Below are 25,580 nucleotides of genomic sequence, written 5' to 3'. Positions count from 1 at the left end.
TGAAACAAAACATGGCCTTTTGGAGATATTTTGTATGATGGTATTTTTTGGAGATATTTTATTCAGTGTTAACTTCAGCGATTTTGGATGAACTTTTACAATGACAGAAAATAACACAGCCTATTATACAGTGGGAATAGCACAAATAATTAACACGCAACCAAGCATTTCAGATCACCACCAAGTCTGCCAAGGGAGGGACAGGAAGATATATTAAAAACTCACGCAATATTAGTCAGTAATAAAAACATGTTCATTATTCTCTTTTCATTTTAAAGGCTAAGCTTTTTGTTAGTATTCAGTGTGGCAACTTATGTGTTAAATAATTCAGCCATTCTTTAAAATAATATTTATCTTAGGAGAACAGAGCTCAGCAGCTGCCTTTCTTCCTTCCCTGGAAAAATCACAAACCCACACAACTGGACTTTATTCCTCATCCAAAAAAAGAGCACGGAGAAGTACCAAACAGAAATTAGCCTGAGCCAACGCAAAAACATCACAGTGCTCAGAAGGCAAAAAGACGGAACAGAAGAGAATAAATTCTGATGCAAGCTTTCCACAGATGCCCAAAAAACTGTCCTTAGGCCTTCCTAACTGATGGCCAGAGAGACCCTTCTTTTAGTTGGCTAAAACAAGAAAATAATTCCTACATCCTTTTCCCAACCAAGGGAAAATAATAGTTCTAGCCAGCAAGAAAGTCGGTTATTAAGAGATTGCTAGCATAAAAATTAGACAGTCTGAGATATCTAGCAAAGGTATGATTTACAAGGCAGATAACAAAAGTAATTTCACTGATGAGTGGGCATAGGTCAGAGAGCCGATTCTGCCATCAGAAGATAAGAGGCCATTTTTGAGATTTCCATTAAAAACAGACAGGTTGGCAAACCGCAAGTGTTCTAAAATGTGAGAAGTTGTTTGCTGTTTTGAAGCAACCTTTTAGAAAAGAGGATTGAAGGCTTCCAATCTTTACACAAGCATTCAGAATCTGTGAATAAGGTGTGTGGTTTTTACCTGCAAACTAATTCACTCATTGTCTGGGGCATGATCACAAGATGACATACCTGTCCATGAAGTTTCCTGCTGGCCTGTTTCACTCCTCCTAATTAGCACTTAGCTTCGGTCCCTGCTCTGCCAACCTGTTACATGTAGAGGGATCAGAAAGCTGATCAGATGGAATGGAGCTGACTTAGCCATATGGGATTTATATCGGCAGCATCTTAAATGGATAGAAAATGATGCAGGGAAAAGAAGCATTAGGGAGAAGCGACATAAAAGGGAAATCAAAAGGAATGTGGGAAACAGGCTATTGGATAGAGAGGACGCATGAAAAGGAAAAGAGAAAAGGAAAAGAGTACAAAGGGAAGAAGAGAAACAATAGTAAGAAAACATTGTCTCATATTTTCTCTCACCGTGGAGTTGTTACAGAATGGTAGGTTAATGCAGGGGATGCGCAGGGGGGCACTATGAAGCATACATTACATCAAATCACCTACAAAGCATTCTTAAATTATTATCAAGGCAAAAACCTCCATCACTTCCACTAAACATGCTCTTCTCGTGATCTGTGAAAGCTTTCAGTCTCTGGAAAATGACGAAGGGGGAAGAAGAAGGGAGGCCTCAGTCATTGCCTTTCAATTGTCATTGAGGAATTAAAGCACCTGTATACCCTGGGCAATAACCAGTATAAGTAACTTAAGTAACTGGTGATTTAGTTAGGAATAATAATGCTCAGTTAGCATGACCTTGCAAAATAAACTAACCTGCACAGGCAGAAAACAATCTCTTTACTCCTTAACATTGTTTCTACCATCACCAGTTACAGTGCAAACCAATTTCCACTTCCATACAACCACCTTGCTATTCATAATGTGAGTTTAGATAGGAAGACTAACAGAAGAAAATAAACCCTATTATATCTAACTGAAACCCTAGATTCGGTAGTAAAACTTTTTCACAAATCCCTTTTCATCAAAGCATGCCGATTTCTCAACACTGAACTAATTCACAGGCACTTGATGCCAAATCTCTGCAGACCCAAGAGAAAAGTGAGAAAACCCAGAGCTCTTAGAGACTAAAATCGTAATCCCTAGTCAAAAATCGTTTCAGGTATTTTGATTTTTATTGTAAGTCAGAATTAAACCAAACTTGAAAAAAAGAAAGTATTCTTTCTCCATCTGTATCAGCTCCCAGTACCAGTGTTGCCTATAGCTAGTGCGGAATATATCCAGATGCCTGTGTCTAAGACCAGAGATCAAGAGGAACATCTCTGAGTAAATAAGGGGCGGGGGGGTGCGGAAACCACCCCACAGAAAACCCTTTCAAACAGACGGAACTAATAAACACAACATTCTTTATATTAAATAATTATTTAACTCCTGCATTCTGCTTTACCTGTTAAAAGTATGGAAAGTGTGGGTATTTCTTATCTGAAATTTTCCTGTCTGTAAATGGTCACATTCCGTTCATTCTCCTCTGCTGCCACTTTATCCTTCGTTGCGATTTTGCAACGAAGTTCCTCTCTACTTTTCTTTTCTTCTCCTCAAAATGCACATGAGACTTCAGGAGCTCCCAAAAGATGTTCTTAAATTTCCCTGATCTAAAACTCAGCATCATTTCTGTCTGTCTCTTTTTCTGCAAAATCAAATATGTCAATAAAAACGGTTGTTAAGAATTTTTTCTTCTGGATATGCCATGGTCTCTTCACTTGAGACAAACTGGTTTTATAAAGGTCTTTAAGTCTCATGGTGACCAAAATTCAGGCCTCTACCCCGATCAACAACAGGTATCTTTCTCTGCGAAAAGATGTAATACATCACACATGTAACTGCAACTACAATACAAAAAGAAAAATTGTTTCAGTTAGTATTCTCAAGGGATCATTTATGCATTGTTATACTCTGTGCCCTTGTACTGTTGCCGATTAATTTATGCCCTCTGTACCACATAAAATAAAAAAGCAGTATCAGCTATCTATATCAGATTCACCCTTTCCTGTTAATCAGCTTTAATACTTATTTCCCAATTAATAGGTCTACAACAATTTATTTTGCTCTAAATATTTATATTTTCTCAACTACAAAGGCCACTGAGAAGACTGCACATTGCTTCATGTAGGAAAATCAGTTTACTAACATGCAACAAACTTACATTCCATAAATCCTGAAATAATACTGAAATATGAACATTAAATTAGACTAAACAAATATATCCCATATTTTAAAGACGAAAAACCTTTATAAGCATTTATGCAAGAAAATTAGTTTTTTGTTGGGTTATAAATTTCTCAGTATGCTAAATCAGAAAACACAAGTTCTAGAACCACAAAACATATCAGATATTAATTTCCTGTAACAACAGCAGAGAGACACATTCTTCGGTAATTTCATTTCAAGTAGAAAAAGTAATTTCAAATCTAGCTGTTGTAACTGCATAGCTTAACCTCTAATATTCAGGAAAGTAGTTCTGAGAAGCCTTTACAATTGCTTTAGATTTGAACAATCACAGAATCATAGAATCGTTTAGGTTGGAAAAGACCTTTAACATCATCCAGTCCAACCATTAACCTAACACTACCAAGTCCACCACTAAACCAATTAAGGGGAGAAAAATAATTTCATGTTTCCTGGCTTGGTGGCTGGATTATTTTGTAATGAAAGTAAAAACTAGGAATCGTTAAGGTTGGAAAGGATCTCTAAGATCATCATTCCAATCATCAACCCAACACCACCACATCCAGTAAACCATGTCCCAAAGTGCCACGTCTACACATTTTTTGAACACTTCCAGGGATGGGGACTCCACCACCTCTCTGGGCAGCCTCTTCCAATGCTTGACTACCCTTTCCGTGAAGAAAGTTTTCCTAATATCCAATCTAAACCTCCCCTGGCACAACTTGAGGCCATCTCCTCTTGTCCTATTGCTAACTATTTGGGAGAAGAGACCAACACCCACCCCACTACAACCTCCTTTCAGGTAGTTGGAGAGAGCGATAAGGTCTCCCCTCAGCCTCCTCTTCTCCACACTAAACAACCCCAGTTCCCTCAGCCGCTCCTCATAAGGCCTGTGCTCCAGACCCTTCACCAGCTTTGTTGCCCTTCTCTGGACACGCTCCAGCACCTCAATGTCCTTCTTGGACTAAGGGGCCCAAAACTGGACACAGTATTCAAGGTGCAGCCTCACCAGCGCTGAGTACAGGGGGACGATCACTTCCCTGCTCCTGCTGGCCACACTATTCCTGATACGAGCCAGGGTGCTACTGGCCGCCTTGGCCACCTGGGCACACTGCTGGATCATATTCAGCCGGCTGTCAACCAACACCCCCAGGTCCTTTTCCGCCAGGCAGCTTTCCAGCCACTCTTCCCCAAGCCTGTCGTGTTGCATGGGGTTGTTGTGACCCAAGGGCAGGACCCAGCACTTGGCCTTGTTGAATCTCATACAATTGGCCTCGGCCCAGCCAGCCAGCCTGTCCAGATCCCTCTGCAGGGCCATCCTACCCTCAAGCAGATCAACACTCCCACCCAGTTTGGTGTCATCTGCAAACTTGTTGAGGGTGCGCTCAATCCCCTCATCCAGACCATCAATAAAGATATTAAACAAGGCTGGCCCCAAAACAGAGCCCTGGGGAACACTGCTCGTGACCAGTCACCAACTGGATTTAACTCCATTCACCACAACTCTCTGGGCTCAGCCACCCAGCTAGTTTTTTACCCAGCGAAGAGTACATCCATCCAAGCCATGAGCTGCCAGCTTCCTAAGGAGAATGCTATGGGAGACGGTGTCAAAGGCTTTGCTGAAGTCCAGGTAGATGATGCCCGCAGCCTTGCCTTCACCCACCAAGACGGTCACCAGGTCATAGAAGGAGATCAGGTTGGTCAAGCAGGACCTGCCTTTCATGAACCCATGCTGGCTGGGCCCGATCCCCTGGTTGACCTGCACATGCCTGTTGACTGCTCTCAATATGAACCTCTCCATAATCTTCCCCGGCACCGAGGTCAGGCTGACAGGCCTGTAGTTCCCCGGATCCTCTTTCCGGCCCTTCCTGTAGATGGGTGTCACGTTGGCAAGCCTCCAGTCATCAGGGACCTCCCCTGTTAACCAGGACTACTGACAGATGATGGAGAGTGCCTTAGTAAGCTTCTCTGCCAGCTCCCTCAGTACTCTTGGGTGGATCCCATCCAGCCCCATAGACTTGTGAGCATCCAGGTGGTGTAGCAGGTCATTAACTGCTTCCTCCTGGATTATGGGGGCTCCATTCTGCCCCCCATCCCTGTCTTCCAGCTCAGGGGGCTGAATACCCTGGGGATAACTCATCTGGCTATTAAAGACAGAGGCAAAGAAGGCATTAAGTACCTCAGCCTTTTCCTCATCCTTGGTGGCAATGTTCCCCCCAACATCCAGCAAAGGATGGAGATTCTCCTTGGCTCTCTTTTTGTTGTTAATGTACTTGTAAAAACATTTTTTATTATCTCGATATTATTATCAAGATTATTATCAATATCATTAATATTACCAATTTTCTAAGACATCACCAGGACTTCTTATGAAAGTATGAATTTTCTTTACCCTAGTAGTTTTGCTCTGAATTTGATATAGCAATATACTTTAAAAAAAAAAAAAAAAACCAAAAGTGTTCTAATTGCTTGGTTATTTTGTGGTTAGCTGATGTAGAATTTGCAATAGAGAACAGAGGTTAATCTTATTTCCAGATGGGAGTGTCATCACCCTTGCTAAGATCTACAATACAGGAAGTACAACAGAAAAAACTGTTTTATCTGAAAAACTAAATACAAATGTTGTCTGTGAACAAGTGTAAGGGTAGAAGTGTCTGTCAAATTTGAAATAATCAAAAGCAATTCCTTTTTTTACAAGCTAAGAAAAAAGTCAACATGGATGATGTTACAGTCACTATCTATGGCAATATACAATACACATTGCAGGGTATCTTTTGTATCAGAGTCAACAGGAACAGTAGTAGGATGGATGAGGCCATGCTACTGAGTTCCTTTAAAGCACCCTTCCTGCTTGAGAACCATTTATATTATTTTTTTCTGGGTGTATGCAGGTCTTCTGGCGACTTGTCCCCACCCCAGTCATATAGCTTTATACTGGCAGACACGGCTTGAGAATATATCATGCTTTAATTGTACTAAAACAACACAAGTCACAAATTCTGCTAAAATTTTAACGTGTGAACATCCTGGAGAAAGAAAAATAATTCCGGAGCTCAAATCAATGGCTGAAAGATTCACAGAATTATGTGCAGTCAGAAAAAAATCCTCCCTTATTTAGCAGCACGTCATAGCACACATGCAAAAAAACTATGTGCCAATTCCTGAAAACTACCACCATGGATTAATCCAAAGTCACACATACTACAAATCAGATTGCAATTAGTTGAATTTAAGTAGTCTGAGGAACTAGAAAAATCAGAACCAACATTGCAAAGTAATCCTGACTGAAACAAAGATTAGGTAGTAGATGGAAGGATGAGTGGGTAGGGAGGGTGAGAATTTCATTTGAAAGTGAAGGGGGAAAAATTTGTTTTTATGCTACTTACTCCTGTAGGCTGAAATATCAGTCCATCCACTTCGTGGCTAACTTCTCTAGCAAAGCTTCCCTCCAGGAGCTGTAGAACAAAAGGAAAATAAATCTTTTTTTCCATAGAGAAATATTTCACTTAGAAGACTGCACATCAAAGCAGATTATACGCTACTACTGCAATCGTGCTAGTAAACTGCTTATTTATGGTTTAATGCTAGACCTTGGGAAATGTCAACATAGAAAGCTTCAACAAATTAGCAATTTTTACAAAGAACACTCAAGGCTCAAACAAGGTTCAGGGAGGCAAAGCCATGCAGCATTATTCAAGGAAAAAGCCTTTGTCCAAAAAGAAATACTGAGAAACCAAGATGATTCTATACACTAAAAGATGAGAAAAATCAGTTCTGATATAGGACACCACAGTTATTTGTGGACCAATTAAAAACCACATTTGCCATTTTAACACACAAGTAGCACTTACTTTAGATTGAAAATAAGTACTGAAAAATATTTCAGGGCATCATTGAAAGTTCACGTTTGGCAGACTTCCTAACTAGGGCATAATCCAGTAACACAGCTACACTAATGTAAAACAACTGTCTGAATTAATTTGGATCTTGAATATTTTGTTTTACATTTTCAAAGATTGTGAATTCCATATGGAGGTGAATACATCCATCAAGATGGTATTTACCAGAGAAAAGCCATCTATCTAAGCAAACTAATGAAACCAGCTACTTGACAGTTACAAGAATTGATGATACACTTCCATGTTAAATTATGACTTGCCTAAGGAAAAGCAAATAACCAGTGAGAACTACAATTGTCAAGTAATGGCAAAAATTAGGAGAATTACCAAAATGCCTCTTTATTAATTTCAATTTATGTTTTATTGTAAAAATGAAGAATCTGTCCTGAAGTTGTAGGTGCTTTTAGTAACATTTGAAAAATTCTGATGTATAAGTAACCACATGGTCATTAAACACAGCACACAGCAAATACAGAACTCGGTAAATCACAGTCAGTTTTAAAAGCAAAATTTTGGCCTAGACTCCTAATTTTGTATCATTTCTTTTGTATAGTTCAACTTAACTCTACGACCCATTGACTAAATTATTTAAATCAAGTATCAAACTCTGCCCTCAGTAAATGGCAAAAGTATGAAAGGAGCTGAGAATTAACATTTGTATCTTCCTATAGGCTATACAATTCAAAGCAACGCACTTTAAGTGGATCAAAAGCCTCATGGCCAAATATTTTAAACATAATAATAACACAATATTTCATTTAAACCTGTAGCTGTTTGCACAGAATAATTGATCATTTTGCTATAAAAAACCCTAGCTTTCTTCCTTATCCACACAGTCATAGCATATTTGTGCTTGTAACTGCACCTACAAATACAGCTTTCACTATTCAACTTTTAGATACAATTTAATTGCAAAACACACTCTGGGAGAGTACTCTCAAGTGGTAAAATACTTAAAGAATATTTGATTCTGAGTATGAAATCATCCAGTGAAACACTATTTTTCTGTACAGAAAGGCCATACTCGGAATGTGAAATTGTAGCTGGCATTTACCTATTATGATTTTGAAATTTACAACTGAGGCTCATGATCCTTTCCCAGATGTCTATAAAAAATAAGAAAAAAAAAAATCTGCAATTCTTTCAAAAGTTCATTGTTAATCTTTGCTTCAGCAAAGAAATGAGTAGATTGTGAAATATTTTAAAAAATGTTAAAAAGTTTAAAAAAAAAAAATTAAAATTTCTACACAAGCTAAGCCTTCTGCAGATCCCTTGCAAGGTTACTGCACAGTTCCAAAACTGACAGGCCAGTGAGAAATCCGTAATAAGAACACATTTGATATTTACAAAAACACATGGAGAAGATTTCATTAAATTCAAGTACCAAAAAAAAACTCGGAATACAAAAGCCTACACCTTTAAAAATAAAAGACAAGCTTCAAATTAGCTGAGACTATACTTTTTATACATTTCTAGCTATCTTATTAAAAGGTATTAACCAAACTGACAAACAGAAAACAATCATCTCTGCTTCTGCTTATCTGAAGTTCTTAAAAGAATTTGAGGACATGGCTACTTTGGTGTTGGAGCTTCCATAAATTGCATTACTTACTCTTCCCAAAATAAAACTTAAGACTATAGACACAATCTTTTAATTTGGAGCGTTTGACTCACCCAGGTAAAGCATAAAATTATTGTCATGCACTGTTTTACCCCTAGCACTCTCCACTCTGGTCTATGTATAGTTAAACTACATTAAAGCACTATTACAACTTCATAAGTGGGGGAAAAACGTAAATTCCAAATTTACCATTTCAAGAAAATATATGCCAGTATTCCTTTTTATGCAGTACTCCACCAGAATTATAAAATGCAAGGGAATCCCTCTTAGCAACCTGACATCCAGTTTCAAACTTGAACTCGTTCTCATTTTGGAAGTCCACAATATTCTTATTAAGACATCTCCTACGAAATGTCGATTAGATGTCAAAGACAAAAGGATTTTAAAACCAGAGAAAGACTCAGCAGATAAATAAACCTTTTTGCACTCCCAGTTATTCTGCTTTCATTTTCATTAGGTCCATTACAAGTATTTCAGTGATAACATTCTAGAAAAGAATTTTTACTAGAAAGGATTAGCAGTTGGGATGGGGAGTTAAGTGGGAAGGAGGGAATGGATGTTTTCTCTGAGCTTCTTCCCATACACACTTTCTTGAGAATTAAACTATTTAGAGGTTGTCTGTGAACAGCAGAATATATACCCATTGAATATTGCAGAAAGTTTGGAATGACAGGAGAATGAGCAGAAAAGGAATGTTTGACATATAAGCAAATACTTTTGACACTAAAAATATAGTTGATATAAGGTTTTTAGGTTTATGAACTTAAAATGCAGATATCATGGTTCATCTTTCAAAAAACGATGTTCAATTTTCCACACATATTAAAATTTCTAATTAACTTGAACAGTACAGTCTTTTTTAATCGGCACCATGATAAATGGCACACCTGCTTGACTGGGATGACTGCCAGGGATCAGATAAAATGCAATGCATCTCAACAACGTTTTATAAAATATGGGTAAATGATGCATGCAAACCAATTCTTCTAGCATGCTATTCCTTGTAGCTTCATGGCATGTATTTCCACCTGTGAACCCCTTTCATTCACTTCTTGCAGCTTTCTGCTTCCCCCCGTGAACACTGCAATAAACCATATGCTCACACTACAGTTTATTAAACTTTTCCTTTCTTACTTTATAACTAAATCAAATTAAAAATCATTGCTACATCTAATAGTATTCCTCTAATGAAAAGAATGGTGTAACTGCATGGAATGAATGGAGCTGTATGACGAGGAAAAGGATTCCTCCTTGCTTTTTAACCACTGAGCTGAGGAGCAGCATTATGGCACCAAAAGCAGCACCAGTAACTTGATGAAGCTGATTTTGCCAAACCACTGAACCAGTCAGCAGAATTTCTTCAGTGGATAATTGGGGGGAAAATAAATAAATAAACAAATAATTTTTTAAAAAAAGTCACACTTTGGAGAGCTCTCTGTACTTATCAATAAAGAAATCACTTGGCTCCTCCAGCAGGAAGAGGAGAAAATTTCGGTGCATTCAGATTCCACATAATGCTAACAGGTTTTTATTAATGCTTCTGTAATTCTGAGGTAAGCCACATGATTCTGACAAGTTTTCAGATGTCACTTTATTCATAAAGTAGGTAAGTCCACTGCTGTGTCTTTTCTTTCCCCTTACAGAAAAAATCTCATGGAAACACAACATGCCTGTGACAGTTATGCAGGTTCCAAAACATAATAATGTCTCTGCAAAGTCACACTGACTTTCTACAAAATAATTTGGCTAAGGTCCTTTCACACAACTATTATCAATCTGTTGTGTCACAATATGCAAATATTCCTAACCATTTTGTCCGTATTTCTGATTCAAAACTGGTACCACTTGTTAGCCTAGTGACATACTTGGAGATACAGAAAAAAAAACCCTTTGCATTTTATTATACAAGGCAAATATACATCCATTTTCCTTGCTTTTTCAATTTCAGAACTGCTATATGCTTCATGCAGTTTCAAGTCAAGCTACAGCAACTCTGCCTGCACCAGTCCCTAAGCAGTTTTTCAGAGCCACCTTCAAATTACTGATCATTTCCCTGGTCACCCCACAGCAAAAGCTGTGAAAGGGAACATGCTTTACTCAAAAGTGTTAGTTACAAATAAGCTACCAATCAGATTTTCAATTAACTAGAATGTAAAACACCTCCAGACATGAGCATACTGTCATTCCTAACTTCAGAGAGCCAGCATCTTCACTGGCTTGGATTTCAGCCCAACTCACAGGACAACCCCTTCCTCTGACGACGACAGCCCTCGCCATCACGCCACAAAGTAATTCTCACATCCTGACAACTGGCAGGTTTTAGACAGACGTGCGCTCCTAAATCTCTGTACAGATACTGCAGATTCTTTGAATTTATTATACAGCCTTGAGAAAAAGATTCAGAAGTTACCAACACCAATAACCAATTTTTTTTTTCTTGAAAGGTAACAATTATTCTGGCTCTTTTCTTGCACTTCTCTAAAAGAGATGGACTATTCTGCTTTTAAAACAGGATCTCACTCCTCTTTTATTTTTACATTAATTTTCTTCATCTGGCTTGCCAGTTTCTGTATTTTTCTATTTTTACATGACAACCTCCTCAAGAGCCCTGACTCATCTCAGTATACACTCTTTCATGAGATCTTAATTATTCAAGTTCAGTATAAAAATTATTTACTTTAATACTGGTTGCTGATGTACTTAAGACATCCCAGAAAAAGTTTTACATCCAAAGCGGGAGGTACAAATGTTTTCAAATGTACAGTGGTTTAACAACATTCAATAAAATAGACAGGAATTTAATGTGTCTGCTACTGAGAGAAGTATTTTCATCATATTTTTGCTAACTCACAAGACAAAAAAATTAATCTCTATTACTACATACAGAAGTCTCTGAAGAAAGGATCTATGAATCACAAATCCAGCTGAAGATCTGCCTAACAAAACTACTATTTCCATTGGGTAGCCTCCCTGGATTTAAGTTTAAAACAAACAAATAAAACACAAAAAAATTAACCCCCTGGTTAACAACACTATTTTGCTTAAAAATCAGAACTGAAATCTGGATCTCCCTTGTTATGGGTAGAAGAAAAATATATTGAGAATAACCTACTACATAATATCTTCAGAAATCCTGTTTTTGAATGATATCAGAAATCCTACAGAATTACTTTTATGTTAAGTTAAACTAATGCAAAAATAGTCTGTCTCGGACTCATCCCAACTATGACGTTTCCCAAAATAAATCAATTAATCAGAAACAGGCAATGATGGAGCCGTTATCCACACTATTAACATTATAAACTCCAGCTTTCAAACATTACATTTGGAAAAGGAGGCCTCCTAGAAAAGAATTAAACATGTTGTCTGTGGCACATCAGCTTCCTTCCAGATGATACACAGGCTACTGCACAATGCTTGACAATATTATCAAATGCTGCTTAATGTCAGGTGAAGGAAGCTGGTCCCTCTAAGCTACGTTTGTCGTCTCTGCTCCTTCCTTCTACCCAGAATCTTTCCAGTTTCCCCTGTCCTGCAGCATCATTTCTTTTTGGTTTGGTTTGTTTCTAAAAGCAGAGAAGGCATCAAGAATTAAACAGCTGCTTTCAGTCTCAAAGCAAAAAAGCATCGCATAGCATGTGAGTGACTATATACTGGGGGTGGGGGGGAAGTTTCATATATTATTTAAAAATAAAACTCAAAAATCTCAAACTTTCCACAAATAAAAGTTGGCTAATTCACATTTTAAGAGAAACAGAGCCCAAAATAAAGTGTTACAAGAAGTCTTGATTTTGGTTCAGTGACTGAAATTACTACGAATACATAGTAAAACTTTCAAAACAGTCTTTAGCGACTCTGGGGAATACATGGCTTTGGGAATTAAAGGGAGCACATACCTTCTGAAAAATAGAAAAAAGGTAAAAAAAAAAAAACAAACCCCACACCTTCAACTGAAGCTACTCAGACTTTTATCTTTTTTATACTCGGGATACCCTTCACCTCACCTAGCGTTAGCATTTGAAGTAAAACAGCTGACTGAAACAAATCTAGTGTAAATTAACAGTTTGGGAGGGGATGGCATAAGATCAAAGACATACCTCTGGCCGTTCCACTGCTTCCTTCCCTCCCCGCCCAAAACCAGACATAGCCTGGATCACCAGTTCAGACTAACTTTCAGATGGCTATGAGGATGATATGAAACCCTCTCCTCTCATGCATGTTCAAGTTCCTCTTCAAGTGATACGCTCAAATGCCAAGAAATTTTTTGGAAAATTGTGCAGTCTCAAGGTACAGCATGCTGTGATAGAGAAGGACAATCTTCGCTAAGTTGCTCCAATAAACTATTGCATGCACAATTACAAAATTAATGCCTATTTCTCAGCAATTTTTTTTCTTCCTTCACCTTTTTTTCCTTGTTCCTCTATTTAATAGACACTGATCAAGTTCACCTCTGAGAGTTTTTTTGGGCAAATAAACTAGCTTCACATTCCAAACATTTCACAAGGAAGCAGACATACCTTTTCAATATTTTGATAATGTCTCTTCTAAACTCAGAGTTTTTAAGTAAGTAAACGTATCCTTTTTTTCAATCAGCTGAAACCATCCCAGCTAGACTAGACAGAATATTCCAGGATAGCCATAGCAGCAAGAAAAAAGGAAAGCACAGCCCATGATCTCATGAGTGTGACTTAGCACATGGCCGCACAAGTAAATGTTTCTGCTTGCACCCTGTGATTCCAAAAGCTGTAACTAGCATTTCAACATCAACATTTACTTCCCTCATGCAAACATCATATAAATGAGAGATGGATTACTGATCTCATGTTTTCCTCCAAATCACCTATAAAAATATTGACGAGCAGATTTTTAATCAATTCAACATGACCCAGTTTCCTTTGCATTATTCTCATTTCCTAACAAAAATATGATATGCTACCTAATGTCAAATAAATGAAGTAAAACCTAATATTTAACATATTAAAGTGTATCTTTACAGCAGGGTGAAGTCCAATTCTATAATGCATCCTCAATTATTCACTGTATTTGGCTATGTTTATCTTGAAGATTTTCAATTTTTGTTTGCTGGGAAACCAGCAACAAAAAGGCAAGAAAGGAAATGAAGCACGACAACTGAGAATACAGTCAGAAAACCACAGCTTACACTAAATATTTTTAAGCTGGTATACTAAAAACAATCATGAAGTTACAAAATATGTCCTGGTCCATGCTAATGGTCTTAAATATGCATAAAGGAAGAGCAGGATCAAACACTGTGGAAAATAAATTATAAAACTTAACTCCTTAAGAAGTAATTATTTAAAGAAGCTTTATATACTCATTAAGATCCAACTCATATTGAAGAATAACTGTTACATTTTCAGTAAAACAGCGAAATGATCTAGTTTGCCCTAACTGCATAAGGAACACAAAGTACAAACTTCTCACTTACTCATTACTTAAAAAGAAATTTCATGCTCTTGGGATGTAAAATCAGCATATAATTCACATTGCATGAAAATCCTTTAAAAAAAAAAAAAAAAATCTATGCTTAAACTCAAAATCCTAGCTTTCATACAGCCGTCCACTCAAGATTCTAATTCAAGATATAAACAGAGAAAAGCTGTAAATGCTATTTTGTCTGTATGAATATGTATGTGTTGAAAGCACCCGATGTTAACCAGTAACTCAGTACAAGAAGAGTAAAAGTAAACTCCAAAGGATTATCTGTTTAACAAAATCACCACTATTTTGAACTAATTTGTAGGAACAGCAGAATTGTATTGTGATGAAAATTATACAAAATGACTGCGTAAAGACACATGGGAATTTTCTCAGTTGATAAAATTAAAAAATACATATTTTTATAAACTACTATTTTATGGAAAGCCTTTCAGTTTATTAATTTACTAGAAGCTCTGAAACAAATCACACCGAAAGACTAAAAATAACCTCTTTGCCAAGTTAATCATAAAGAACATTTTGGCTCAAAAGACATTAAAAACACCTAATTACTGCAATGGATTTGTTCCCTATAAGAATGAAAGCAGATAATAGCAGCAATGTGAGACTGGTGTTCACTAATATGATCAAGAGACTAATTATTATCCATGAATCATTTGTAGCATTCAAAACTTGATTAATGTCAGGTCAAGTTTAACATGTGATAGGTTTTATTAGTAATGCTCGGCTATCCCACAGCTTGTCAGTTTAAGCGAGTGCCATCTGTTAGGTGTAGGAATAGCCAACAGCCACAACAAAAGCACCGTGGATACAACTGGTCACTGAAGTATGTTTTAAGAATTCCATAAGGGAGCTACCCTAACAATTTTAAACACACTAGACCAGAATCCAGCACAAAATGACCTACTAAAGATAGGAAACTTGTAGCCCAAAAAGCGAGCATGCAAGGCAGGCTTTTCTCTTTTGAAAGCTTGACCAAAGGAGCGTTTAGTACAATTGGATTTAGCTTCACAGACTGACCAGTCTCTAGTAACAAAAATTTTCTTGCAAGAGGAATATGCATAGCTTCTTCTCTACACTCTTTCATCACCTTTAGCAAGCATTCCTGTACAGAATACACTGCTTTACCCTTTAAAGCATCACTCATGGTATTCAAGTACATATGCCCTAACTAATGGCTCATGTAGCAAAACGTTGTTAGAAGACAATGAACCCAAAATTCATATTCCACAAGAAAATGTTTACTGACAGTCTCCCACTTGTTCTAATTACAGATAATGACAAGAAGAAACCTTTTTGCAGTCGGCTCACTTTCTAGTATTTCACAGCACTTTGCGGGCGGCCAGCTTTACCAGGGGTCACTTCTCCCATGTGCAGCCCATTCGCAGCTCTTGCAGCAGGATGGGAACTCACCTGCTATCTTAAGAGCTCACCTGGACCCCTCCACTGAACTTCCATGAGCTCTGCACTAGTAACAGCGGGAGCAGCAAGGCTGAAATAACATGAAGAGGCAACAGACAGGTGCATGCACAGAGAGGAAGGAAGGTGACCTAATTCTACCTGCATTTGCTCCGGCACCTACGTACTCTCCTCTGGTCTAAAACTAGTTAGAAACTCAGCAGGAGCATTGAAAGAAACATTTATTTACCTCACAGCTATCACAGCTACAACAGCCCTCTCAGATGTATTATAAATATGCTCTCATTTGACAGCTCTCTTGCATTCTAAGTAGATGAAGCTGAAAGGCTACGGGTTCCGGCTGCCACTAGCATAACGTGCGGTCTCTACTTCAGCTCCAAGTGTTCTGTTTTCTGGCTAAGGGCATGATGTGCAGGGCTCCCAGTCTCCTTGACGTCCTGACGCAAAAGCCAAGTATTCTGAAGACTTGATGCTAATAGGTTATAGACCATAAATAACATCATAATTCAAAGAACCATAACTACTGTACAGTTTCTTCCTCAACCACTTGCCCATGTAACTTCATAGCCAATGACTGCCAGGGACCCAAACTACTAGTGCCTGGGCATTAGCATTCTAACTAATGACACCACTCTTCATTGATTGTCTTTTAGAAGAGCAATTCTGCAGAAAAGTCTTTACCGGAGTCTGTGCATTCTTTCCAGAACAGGAAGGGAACAGAAATTCCCTTTTATACTCATGTGATGGAGAACAAGCAACACCTCCAAGCAAGAAAGCCAAAGAGACTCATCCCTTCTACTTGCAACTCGCTTTGTGTTATGATTGAGGCACCTCTGAAAAAAAACAGTTACTCCACACTGAACTCTCGGAGCTTTCCCAGCTCCTACTAGAACTGCTGCCAGTTTCACAAGGGAGTGTTACAGTCTGCTTTTTTCAGAGAGAACTTAAAGCAAGAAAAATTGTATGTATCATCTTCTGGAACCTGCTTCTTAAATCTTTTCTACTACCCCTCTAAAAGTTTTTAAAAAAAGCTGTTTCCAGATAAATGATTAGCTGGAAGTTACTGTAGTCTGTGGTGGGATGCAAGCTCTGATACCAAGAAGGTGGAAGAACCACCCTAGCTTGATTTCGTTACCCAGCCACAAGGGAAAAAATACTGTAGTGAACAACAATAAAATACATTGCAGAGGTGGCAGGGAATAAAGTTTGATGGTTCTATTCTTTTTTTAATCTCTTTTTGGTTTTGCAGCTAATTCATTAACTGCACTCTTTAAAGACGCTACTAACAGTAGCTATATGCCACGTTCCTTAATTATTTGGATGGAGACATTTTAGAAAAATGTAGAGCACGCTGCAGTAAGAGTCCCACTGAGCTATTCACCAGTTCGCTGGTTCTGAGTGAACAACTCCAAAGGTCATGTACCTAATATATTCAAAACAATACCCAAGAATAACACGAGCACTATGTGTGTTAATGCTTAATTTGACAGCACATCTGCATTCCTGAATTCAAAATAAGCATTAGGCATTTCTCACTGTCAATCTCTTCTCAAAAACACAATTGAGAAATTGACATCAATTAACTACATTGTTTTCAAATGCTTCTTTCAAATAAGAGAAATAGGCTGCTTCGAGAAACTTTAATTGACTTTTGTGATAGCTTCAAAACAGGAGAAACATGGATTCCTCGAGGCTGTGAGGGAATGCCGCTGCCAAACAGCAATAGTATTTCATGTTTATTTTACCTGATGAAGAAACAGAGCAATATTTTTCATAGCTTGGCCCTTTAATTTACTGTGCTTTTGCCAGTTCTCTGTTGCAACCTGCAAGGTACCTTCAGTTTTTTCCTTTAGGGATTGCGATTTTGTCCACATCACTTTCCCCATGCTCTCCTACCTGGCAGAGCACACCTGCCTGAGACTAGAGTCCTGCTGGAGCTGGAGGAGGTTTAATAGGTGCCACTAGCAAATTCTTTGACCTATTTACAGATGATCTACAATCTGTGACATTCCTGAATGGATGGCAGATACTCAGTAAAGTCTGTTACCTGATGCCCTCAACTGAGCAAGGTTCTCCCACTAAAGTTCAGAAGCTCCCTAATACTCTGGGTTTGATCAAACACAACCTTCAAAAGCTCTTCTGATGTCAAAGGAAAAAATGACATTGAGTTGAGTGCAATGGGGCCAAGTACATTTTAATTTGTTCTCTAAATGATCTTCCAATGTTACAAACTTGATAGGGTTTATCTGTTATCCAGCCCCTGTGTAAACTGCTACAACATAATCCGGTCTCTGGCTGTCAGGAACGTGGACGGGCCTCTTTTAATTAAATCAGATAATTAAGGATCATGTTTTATTACACATTTCCACTAAGACTCTTCAACAAAGACAAATCTGTATATACAACAATTCAATTAGACATAAAATGGATATTCAAGAACATAGTTTTCATACATTTACTGTTACAATGCCCGATTCAAACTGGGCTAATGTATTCCACTGGGCACTGATGCAGTGATTTTAGCCCAAAAATGAAGATTTAACATTATGTTCTGGATGTTCAAAAACATCTGATTCTTCTGCTATGCAATGGCACTTGAGGGCTTTATTTGCTACAAAGTTGAAATTAAAACTTGCCACTGTAAGGCCATAACAGTAAAATGCTAAGATTTTATTACTTCTTGATTTTAAAGAAAAAGAGTAATTTTGTACAGTATTTTTTGGAAAACTGGGCATATCAGAAGAAAAGAAAGAGCTAGCAGGGATGTCCTATAATCTTGTTTCATAATGAATCGCTTTAAATTTCACCCCCATCTTTGACAATTTTCTTTGTGCTTTTATTCATTTTATCCAAATTAAGCGCATGTCTCTTGAACATCATTCCAATATGAGAAGGCTGATGGCTTCCCTGCGGAGCTGTATTGCCAGGAGGCAGTTTGGAAAGTGACAGGCTGTGAAGTGGCACAACGGACAATATTAAACAGTTGCCCCTCGATTAATGAGTGGAGTGACCCACTTAGTCACCACAGCTGAGTCTGCTAATTCAGAAGATATCAAATATACCAATTCGATTGCCCATACTGAGATACCAACTGGTAATTAGGTCCAAACAGATTTGCATTTTCTCTGTTTTGGTAATACACCACAAAACTGAAAGTAGAAATCACTGTTAAAGACATTTTTCCTACGTAGAAACGTGTATTTCCATTGTACAAAATACAGAAGAAATAGTTCACAAAAATGTTAGAATGTCCAAAGCTAATGTTAAAATGTTAAAAGCTAAACTGAGTATGTACTGTTCTGATGTTTAAACTTACAATGTGCACCAAGTATAATGCTTTATCCATATGCCTTTATTTTTCCACTGGTTTCATTGTTTTCTTTCCCACGCTATAGTCTGGGAAGTCAGAATTTAATTATATATTCCACATCTGAATTATTCTACATTAATTTAATTTGTACGACTAGCAATATCTAACATGGGCCACTAGTTATGAAAATAATCCTTCATGGAAATAGTCAAGGCTGTTCCTTTTAAATTAGGTAGATCACTTTCCAAAAAATGTGAAATGTAACCAATGTGTGAATAATTTCTTAAACCAACAGCAAAAAACTATTTCCCCTTTTCCCTAACCAAAATTATACTGTGCTGAAATATTATACTTGACCTTCAACATCACAAATAATAATAATCAAAAGCAAGTAGCCTAATCCTTTTTTGTTAAGCCTAGGAAATGAACACAGATTCTTGTTCGTGAACGTGTCTCCTCAAGTGACTCCACCAGAGCAAGGAGGCTGAAAAGACAGCCATAGACAAGTAATTTTCTTCCCTAGCACAAGGGAAAATCTTTTGGTGTAAACCAGATCTAACCAAAGAACTGCAGCCCTCTTGCTCCACAGAAAGCAAAGGAACCCCCAGAGGCAGCTGGACACCCCACCAGCCCTGGCCTATAAAGTCCCCGCTACCCTCATCCGCGCACTGCCAGAAATTATGTTTACCGAACAGTATCCACGTCATTCTAGTGCTGCAGCTGGCTGCATAAAATAGCTCCAATTCAAGCACCGAATTTTAAGTGATAGTAACCTACATTCAGCTCAAGAGCCACGGTTTGGTCATCTATTTCATATTGCAATCTACACAGCTTCCACTTGGTCTGGTTGGCTGTCCTTACCTTTAAAATTCACATGGTAAAATCATTTTGAAAAATCAGGCTGAGGTACTACCTGCTGGGATACAGGACAGCTGCCAAGTGAAGATTTCAAATTTTAATATAAGCATAAGATAACATCTTTCCAGCTTCTTATTCACTACTTGTTTACCAGGTTCCTCAGGTCAACCGTTATTTGCATTTACAGGAAGAAAAGCACTCCAAAAGGAAAATTCGAGTGAACACAACCGCCAGCACAAAAGCATCTAAGGGTGGAGTAAGACAATACTGCTTTTACAACATTTGACTTTCCATTTTTGGGGAGATGGAATAGGACACAGTGAGGAAGAAATATACAAAGTAAAGAAATAAAAGCAAACAGCAACAAAATGGTAGAGGGGAGATAGGTTAGAAGATAATTAAAAGGAGATGAGATGAGAAACAGGCCAAAAACCTGGAACAGAACAGATGGAGCGAGAACTATGGTGTAGGCCAGACACCGAAGAGGGACTGCCAACTCTAGGTCAGGAAATGCAGGATTGAAAGGTGAGCCGATTAAGCTACTCCTTAAGGCATAGAAAATAAAAACAAAAATAAAACCAGAGGAAACAAGTCTTTTTGGCATTAAAAACCCTCCAGATGGTAACATTCCCCCTCCACTGAGATGCGGAATTCAAAATCTCCAATAAATAGACAGAGATTATTTGACACTGCTGCTGCTGCCATTGCTGCCACTGAATTCTTTCATCTTCTGTCCCATGACTGCAAACCTTCTCCACATTTTCATCTGTAGGCTACTTGGAGACATAAGACTGGGCTTTGTGGTCATTTACAGTCAGTTTTGGGTTAACAGCTCTCTTGGCAGACATGGATGGGCTATGTCCACATATTCTGCTTTTTATCAGGGTTCATTTTTTCAGGCCATGCAAATACAGCTGCCTCAGCTGCCTGCAAGATACTTCACACCAACACCAGCAAGTCATGTACTTACACAGTCTCCTTCACCGTCAGAGGTCCACAGCCACTTAATTTTCCAAATCAAACCACCTCAACAGTAGCTATACATTTATTGGTACAAGCTTTTAAACGTTCCACCTTTGCTAACTACAACAAAAGCAGTTTCAAAAAAATAAAAATAAAAAACCAAATGTCAAATAAACCAGGAGAACAAAAAGTCATCTGTCAGTTCACAGATTTGACTGAAAACTTTCAAGAAGATCCTAGACCATTTAATCTTCTAGCAGAGATTACTCATCTTCATTCTAATCCCTCTAGGACAAGCTGTCATTTTAAAACCAGATAATAGTCTAAGAACTGACAAGTCATTGACATACAGCGTGCTAACATTTGAAGAAGGTTCTTCATTTGACCTGTATCATTGTTTAACCTTTAGCCCTATTGTTCCATTGAGAGTGATGGGCACATCTCTCCATGGGACCACAGACTGCACAGAAAGGAACTTCTTTTTCTACTCCTGCTAGACTGCATTTTCACTAGACAATAGGCTTTAGTGATGACATCCGGGCTGGGACTGTCCACACAAAAAAATCCTTGCAGAAGAACTGTGGGTTGGTTTAGGCAAAGCCAAGACTTGCATCATTTCCAAGAGTTTAATTATTTCTATGTACCTATACTTCCTGTTTAATATAATGAAGATAATGTCCTTGTTGAAAATCCTAAAATATTTGTATAAATAAAAGGCTAAGAATATGCAGCATATAAAGCATTAACCTCACTGGTCTTTAATACTTTAGCATCAAGGAAGCCCTAAACTCAGCTTCTTCCACAGACTGCTGCTGTCCTTACATGATGGGTGGGAAAGCTGACAGATTTGACTATGTCATCTCCTTGAATTCTGATGTACACTAATAAGTGAAAAGAAAGCAAGCTATGCAACAAAAGTGACAAATCATGCAAGTGTAATGACAAACAACAATGATCCAACATTGCGCAAAAATATCTTTCTAAGAGAATTTGGAAGTTACATTAAAAGGCGAAATGGCTCACAGAGTACATGTGTTCCCACCTAACACTAGAAGAGTAAACTGTGTTTAATGAATCTTTGATTATAGAGGCAGACAAATTTAGTGATCCTGCTTTCTCCATCAATATCAAAGTTCAACAAGATAATTCAAGATAGTATAATTTTTAGAGATTCCGAGAATATACAACCTGTCCCCAGGTGACTGGCCTCTTACCACAGAAACTCAGTCTTATAAAAAACAAACCAAAGTCTATCAAAACATCTTAAAATGACATTCAAGACAATATTATAAAGATATAACGTTGTAAAGATATAGCCCTTATTTCCAAAATCTAGTACCAACAACAAATGTCAAGGCACAACTATAAATGCTGCCATACTTTATAATTGCACTTTGAAAGTGCATTTCATTTCACAATAAATTGATTTTCAGATTAGAAAAAAAACCAGCCAGTACTCTAACTCTGGTATTAGAGTCCCAAATCCATAACTCTAAGAACAATTTCATTACTGGACATATTATATAACACAGTACAAAGTTTACTGCTGTTTCAAGTAATCACTTCCACATTTTCACTGAAAATAATTAAATCTATGTGGACAACATTTGTTTTTTCCTGGTATAATTTAAGTTTTAGCCATTTATTCTGCTATTAAATATAGCACTGTGACTCCTGGCCTTTCTGAGTAACCTTCCTACAATCTACCCAAGCTAACACATGTTTATTGACACATGCTATTTTTAATAAGAAGAATGGCCAGCAACGGCTTTCAATTTGGAACACTATGTCTTAACTCAGGTCATAGAAAGGAATGACGGAGTGAGGCTGTGAAGGGAGAGGTCTACAATATTTACTTTTGTGAGGTTCAAACTGCATCCTGGGAACATATTTCAAAAAATGAAATTTCTCAAAACAAAAATAAGATGTGATACGTGGTTCTAGCTGCAGTAATTCAGAAGTACACTCAATTCTTTTCCTGACCCCAAGCAAAACACAGCTACACTTCAAAAAAAAACTCCAAGACATACTCCAAGAATTTTGATGAAACACATTCTGACCAGTGGTATGGGTTTTCAACTGTTTCAGTCTTGAATATGCTAGTGCAATTAGAGATCCACTTTATCTGTGGCCGAAGACTGCTATGTCCACTGATCTTTCCTTGAAAATAACAAGCCTTGGGGGTGACCTGAGAAGCTACATCATGTCAGTGAAATACAGGAACTGGAGGTAGGGAAGAAACACATGCTTAAGAAAACATACAGCTTTTCTGAGACCACTCAAGGGTGTAAATCTTTAAGGACCTCTAGTCAAGAAAGGAAGGATCCTGTTGTATCCTTTCTAAAGATGAAAGGATTCTGCTGTTCTTGGAGAAGAACAAGAAAAATGGCTAATTAAACATAAGGAGAAGATCTACCTAAGCAGGTCCCATTTGTCAGTCCTTTAGCATCCATTCAGCTGCCACCATCTCTGGAGACAGATTGATGGATATGCTGAGTCAATCTGAATATAAGCAGACTTAGAAGCTAGAAGGAATTCCTTGACTCCCTGCAGACCTTGCTGTGCTGCACACAGAGTTGGTAAACCCTGTTCAAGACATTTGTCATTGATGCAAAAGAAACCCAGCTTGCTCTTTCAGCTATACTAACGAGGTATTCATCACTATGAGTACATTTGTTGCTATAGTTGCAGAGATGACTGAATAAACATAGGAAAGAGCTCTTTTGGGCAAAGCAATACTATTTTTAAATAGTCCTCTTTCAGAATAGGGCAATACTTCAAAACAATAGTCTATTCTGACCATATATAATGAAAAATTCTGTTCACGAAGTTGTGCTGAATATGAAGATGTAATCCCTGTTTCATTATCCTAAGGATGTGTTACAGGGACCACATTCATCAAGTTCACAGAAATAATGAAACAACAAATGTATTTTTGAGGTAAGAAAGAACAACAGTAATGCTTAGTCTAAATATTATTCTTTTGAGAATATATTTTTATGAACATTATTCTTTTGAGCAGATACAGATTTGAAAAATATTTTGAATCTATAAAGATTTCTGTTAAACGTTTACCAATATTGCCTTAGATAAAACTCCACATCAATACTTGTAGTACTACTCCTTACAATTCTTAAATATTGACAAAACTTCTGACTTATTGAAAACAATGATCAGATTTAAAGCCTCATTAGAAGTCTTCTGTTATAACAGTAGTATAATGAACATGTTTCACTAGGTAACAGTGACTTTAAATGAAGACAAGGATTATTTATAACCTATAACGTACATTGTACAAAAAGAGAATTTGAAAACCTATGGTTATTTCAAACCCAAAATGTAGGAAGCTTTAGAGTCTGCCCTGATTGCCACTTAAAAAAAACACCCCAAAACCAACAACAAAAAAAACCCCAAAAACACAACAACAAACCACCCACACCAAACCCAAATACCCCAATAAATTAAAAGCATATAGATACTCTTACCTCAAAGATGTTTTTAAGGTGGTGATAACACATTAGGATGAGAATTTGTTGTCTGAACTGCATTTGCAACATAACAACCTCAAATGCAGGTTGCAATGTCCTTAAAGTTTTACCTGGTACTGCAGACTTACTGATATCTTCAAATACTGTTTTTTAAAAGCTTGAGATAAGTAACAAAAACTAAAGAGATAGCCACACTTCACACTTTCAGGTGCCCTGCTCTCTCAAACTGCCTAACTGACCACTGTATCTGTTCCAATGGTATATTCATCACTCATAAAAGAGCAGCAAAACTCTCAGAGGAAAGGGAACCCTCAGAGAAAGGAAATGTGCTATATAACTATAGTGCAAACCAGCCACTGACTTTCACTCAGTCTAACTGGGGTAGAAGTTAACTGACAAAAAGAGGCCTAGTTAAAAAAATGATGTAAACGTATAGTTTGATAAAACCCAGGATATTACTCTTACTTGCTTTATTTTCCTAACAATTTGATCCAATACATGCGCACAGTAGATAAATTATAAATGTTTGAAATTATTAAAATAAGATTAAAGTAACACTGGCTATTTGCTCTGCACTGCCAGTAACTCTACCCCTCCTACTCTCTGTGTGTATCTCCAACTGCTGCATACAGGAATATTTGTCACAAAAATGAAGAAAATTGGCCAGATGACTGCTTCGTTCCATAATTCAGAAGTTAAACCTGGTGGCAAGGACAAGGACAGAATAAAGAAATACTGCCCAAGCACTGGTGTCAAAAGCAATTCTAAGTCTATTATGAAACAAATTCTAGCTGTGTATAATTTTTTTTTCCCTCATCAACATATTTGATGCTTTACTGCTGGGTAATCAGACAGTCAATGTCTTAAAGAGTTTATGCTCAGAGCTTTGAGAAAGGCAGAGAAAGACCAGCGAATAGCATCATTACATTGCTGACTTTAAGAAGTGCCACAGGCAGAATTGTTAAAATCCCATACACTGGAACGCACATGGACAATTCGGAAACCTCCTTTAGACAGGAAAAAGAAAGCCATTGAGCATAATTTTAATTTCCTAGGTTTTGGGAAGCAGAGGATCATTTCAATAATCATGTGCTGGCAATCAGATTTAACTAGCATGAGATTTGTTTACAGATGTGTTTTACCTAGAAATTTTTCTAGGAATGCTTCCATCCATGTTCTTCCTGTGATTTTTAAATGAGGTTAAATAACCTGGAACTTCACAACACTTCAAGAAACTGTAAATTTGTGCAAGAAACCTTTTTTAAGACGTGTTCCTTTTGTTCTAGTTTCTTTTAATTTCAAGCTCAAAATTCTGTGTCCTAGACAAACAGCATTTTTCACCCCATGATTTTACTTCATAAATTTACTTCAAATTTACAATGTTGATTTTAA

The 25,580-nt window shown here is 37.6% G+C and overlaps 1 protein-coding gene across 2 annotated transcripts in view; it reads right to left on the bottom strand.

Moving 5' to 3' along the window:
• RNGTT (RNA guanylyltransferase and 5'-phosphatase) overlaps positions 1 to 25,580 on the bottom strand; it is a 196,152-nt gene that overhangs the window by 94,944 nt on the left and 75,628 nt on the right. Inside the window, exon 12 of one of the 2 annotated variants that reach the window (XM_075707673.1) lies at positions 6,557 to 6,625. The exons of the other annotated variant lie outside the window; for it this stretch is intronic. Within the exon in view, the coding sequence (XP_075563788.1) occupies positions 6,557 to 6,625 (69 nt within the window). The remainder of the gene's footprint in view (positions 1 to 6,556; positions 6,626 to 25,580) is intronic. 2 annotated transcript variants of the gene reach the window in all.

This window comes from Pelecanus crispus, chromosome 3 (assembly GCF_030463565.1).
Source record: "Pelecanus crispus isolate bPelCri1 chromosome 3, bPelCri1.pri, whole genome shotgun sequence".
In the NCBI taxonomy this organism is placed as follows: domain Eukaryota; kingdom Metazoa; phylum Chordata; class Aves; order Pelecaniformes; family Pelecanidae; genus Pelecanus; species Pelecanus crispus.
The sequence above is the reverse complement of the archived record's forward strand: the minus strand, read 5'-3'. Positions and strand labels throughout refer to the sequence as shown.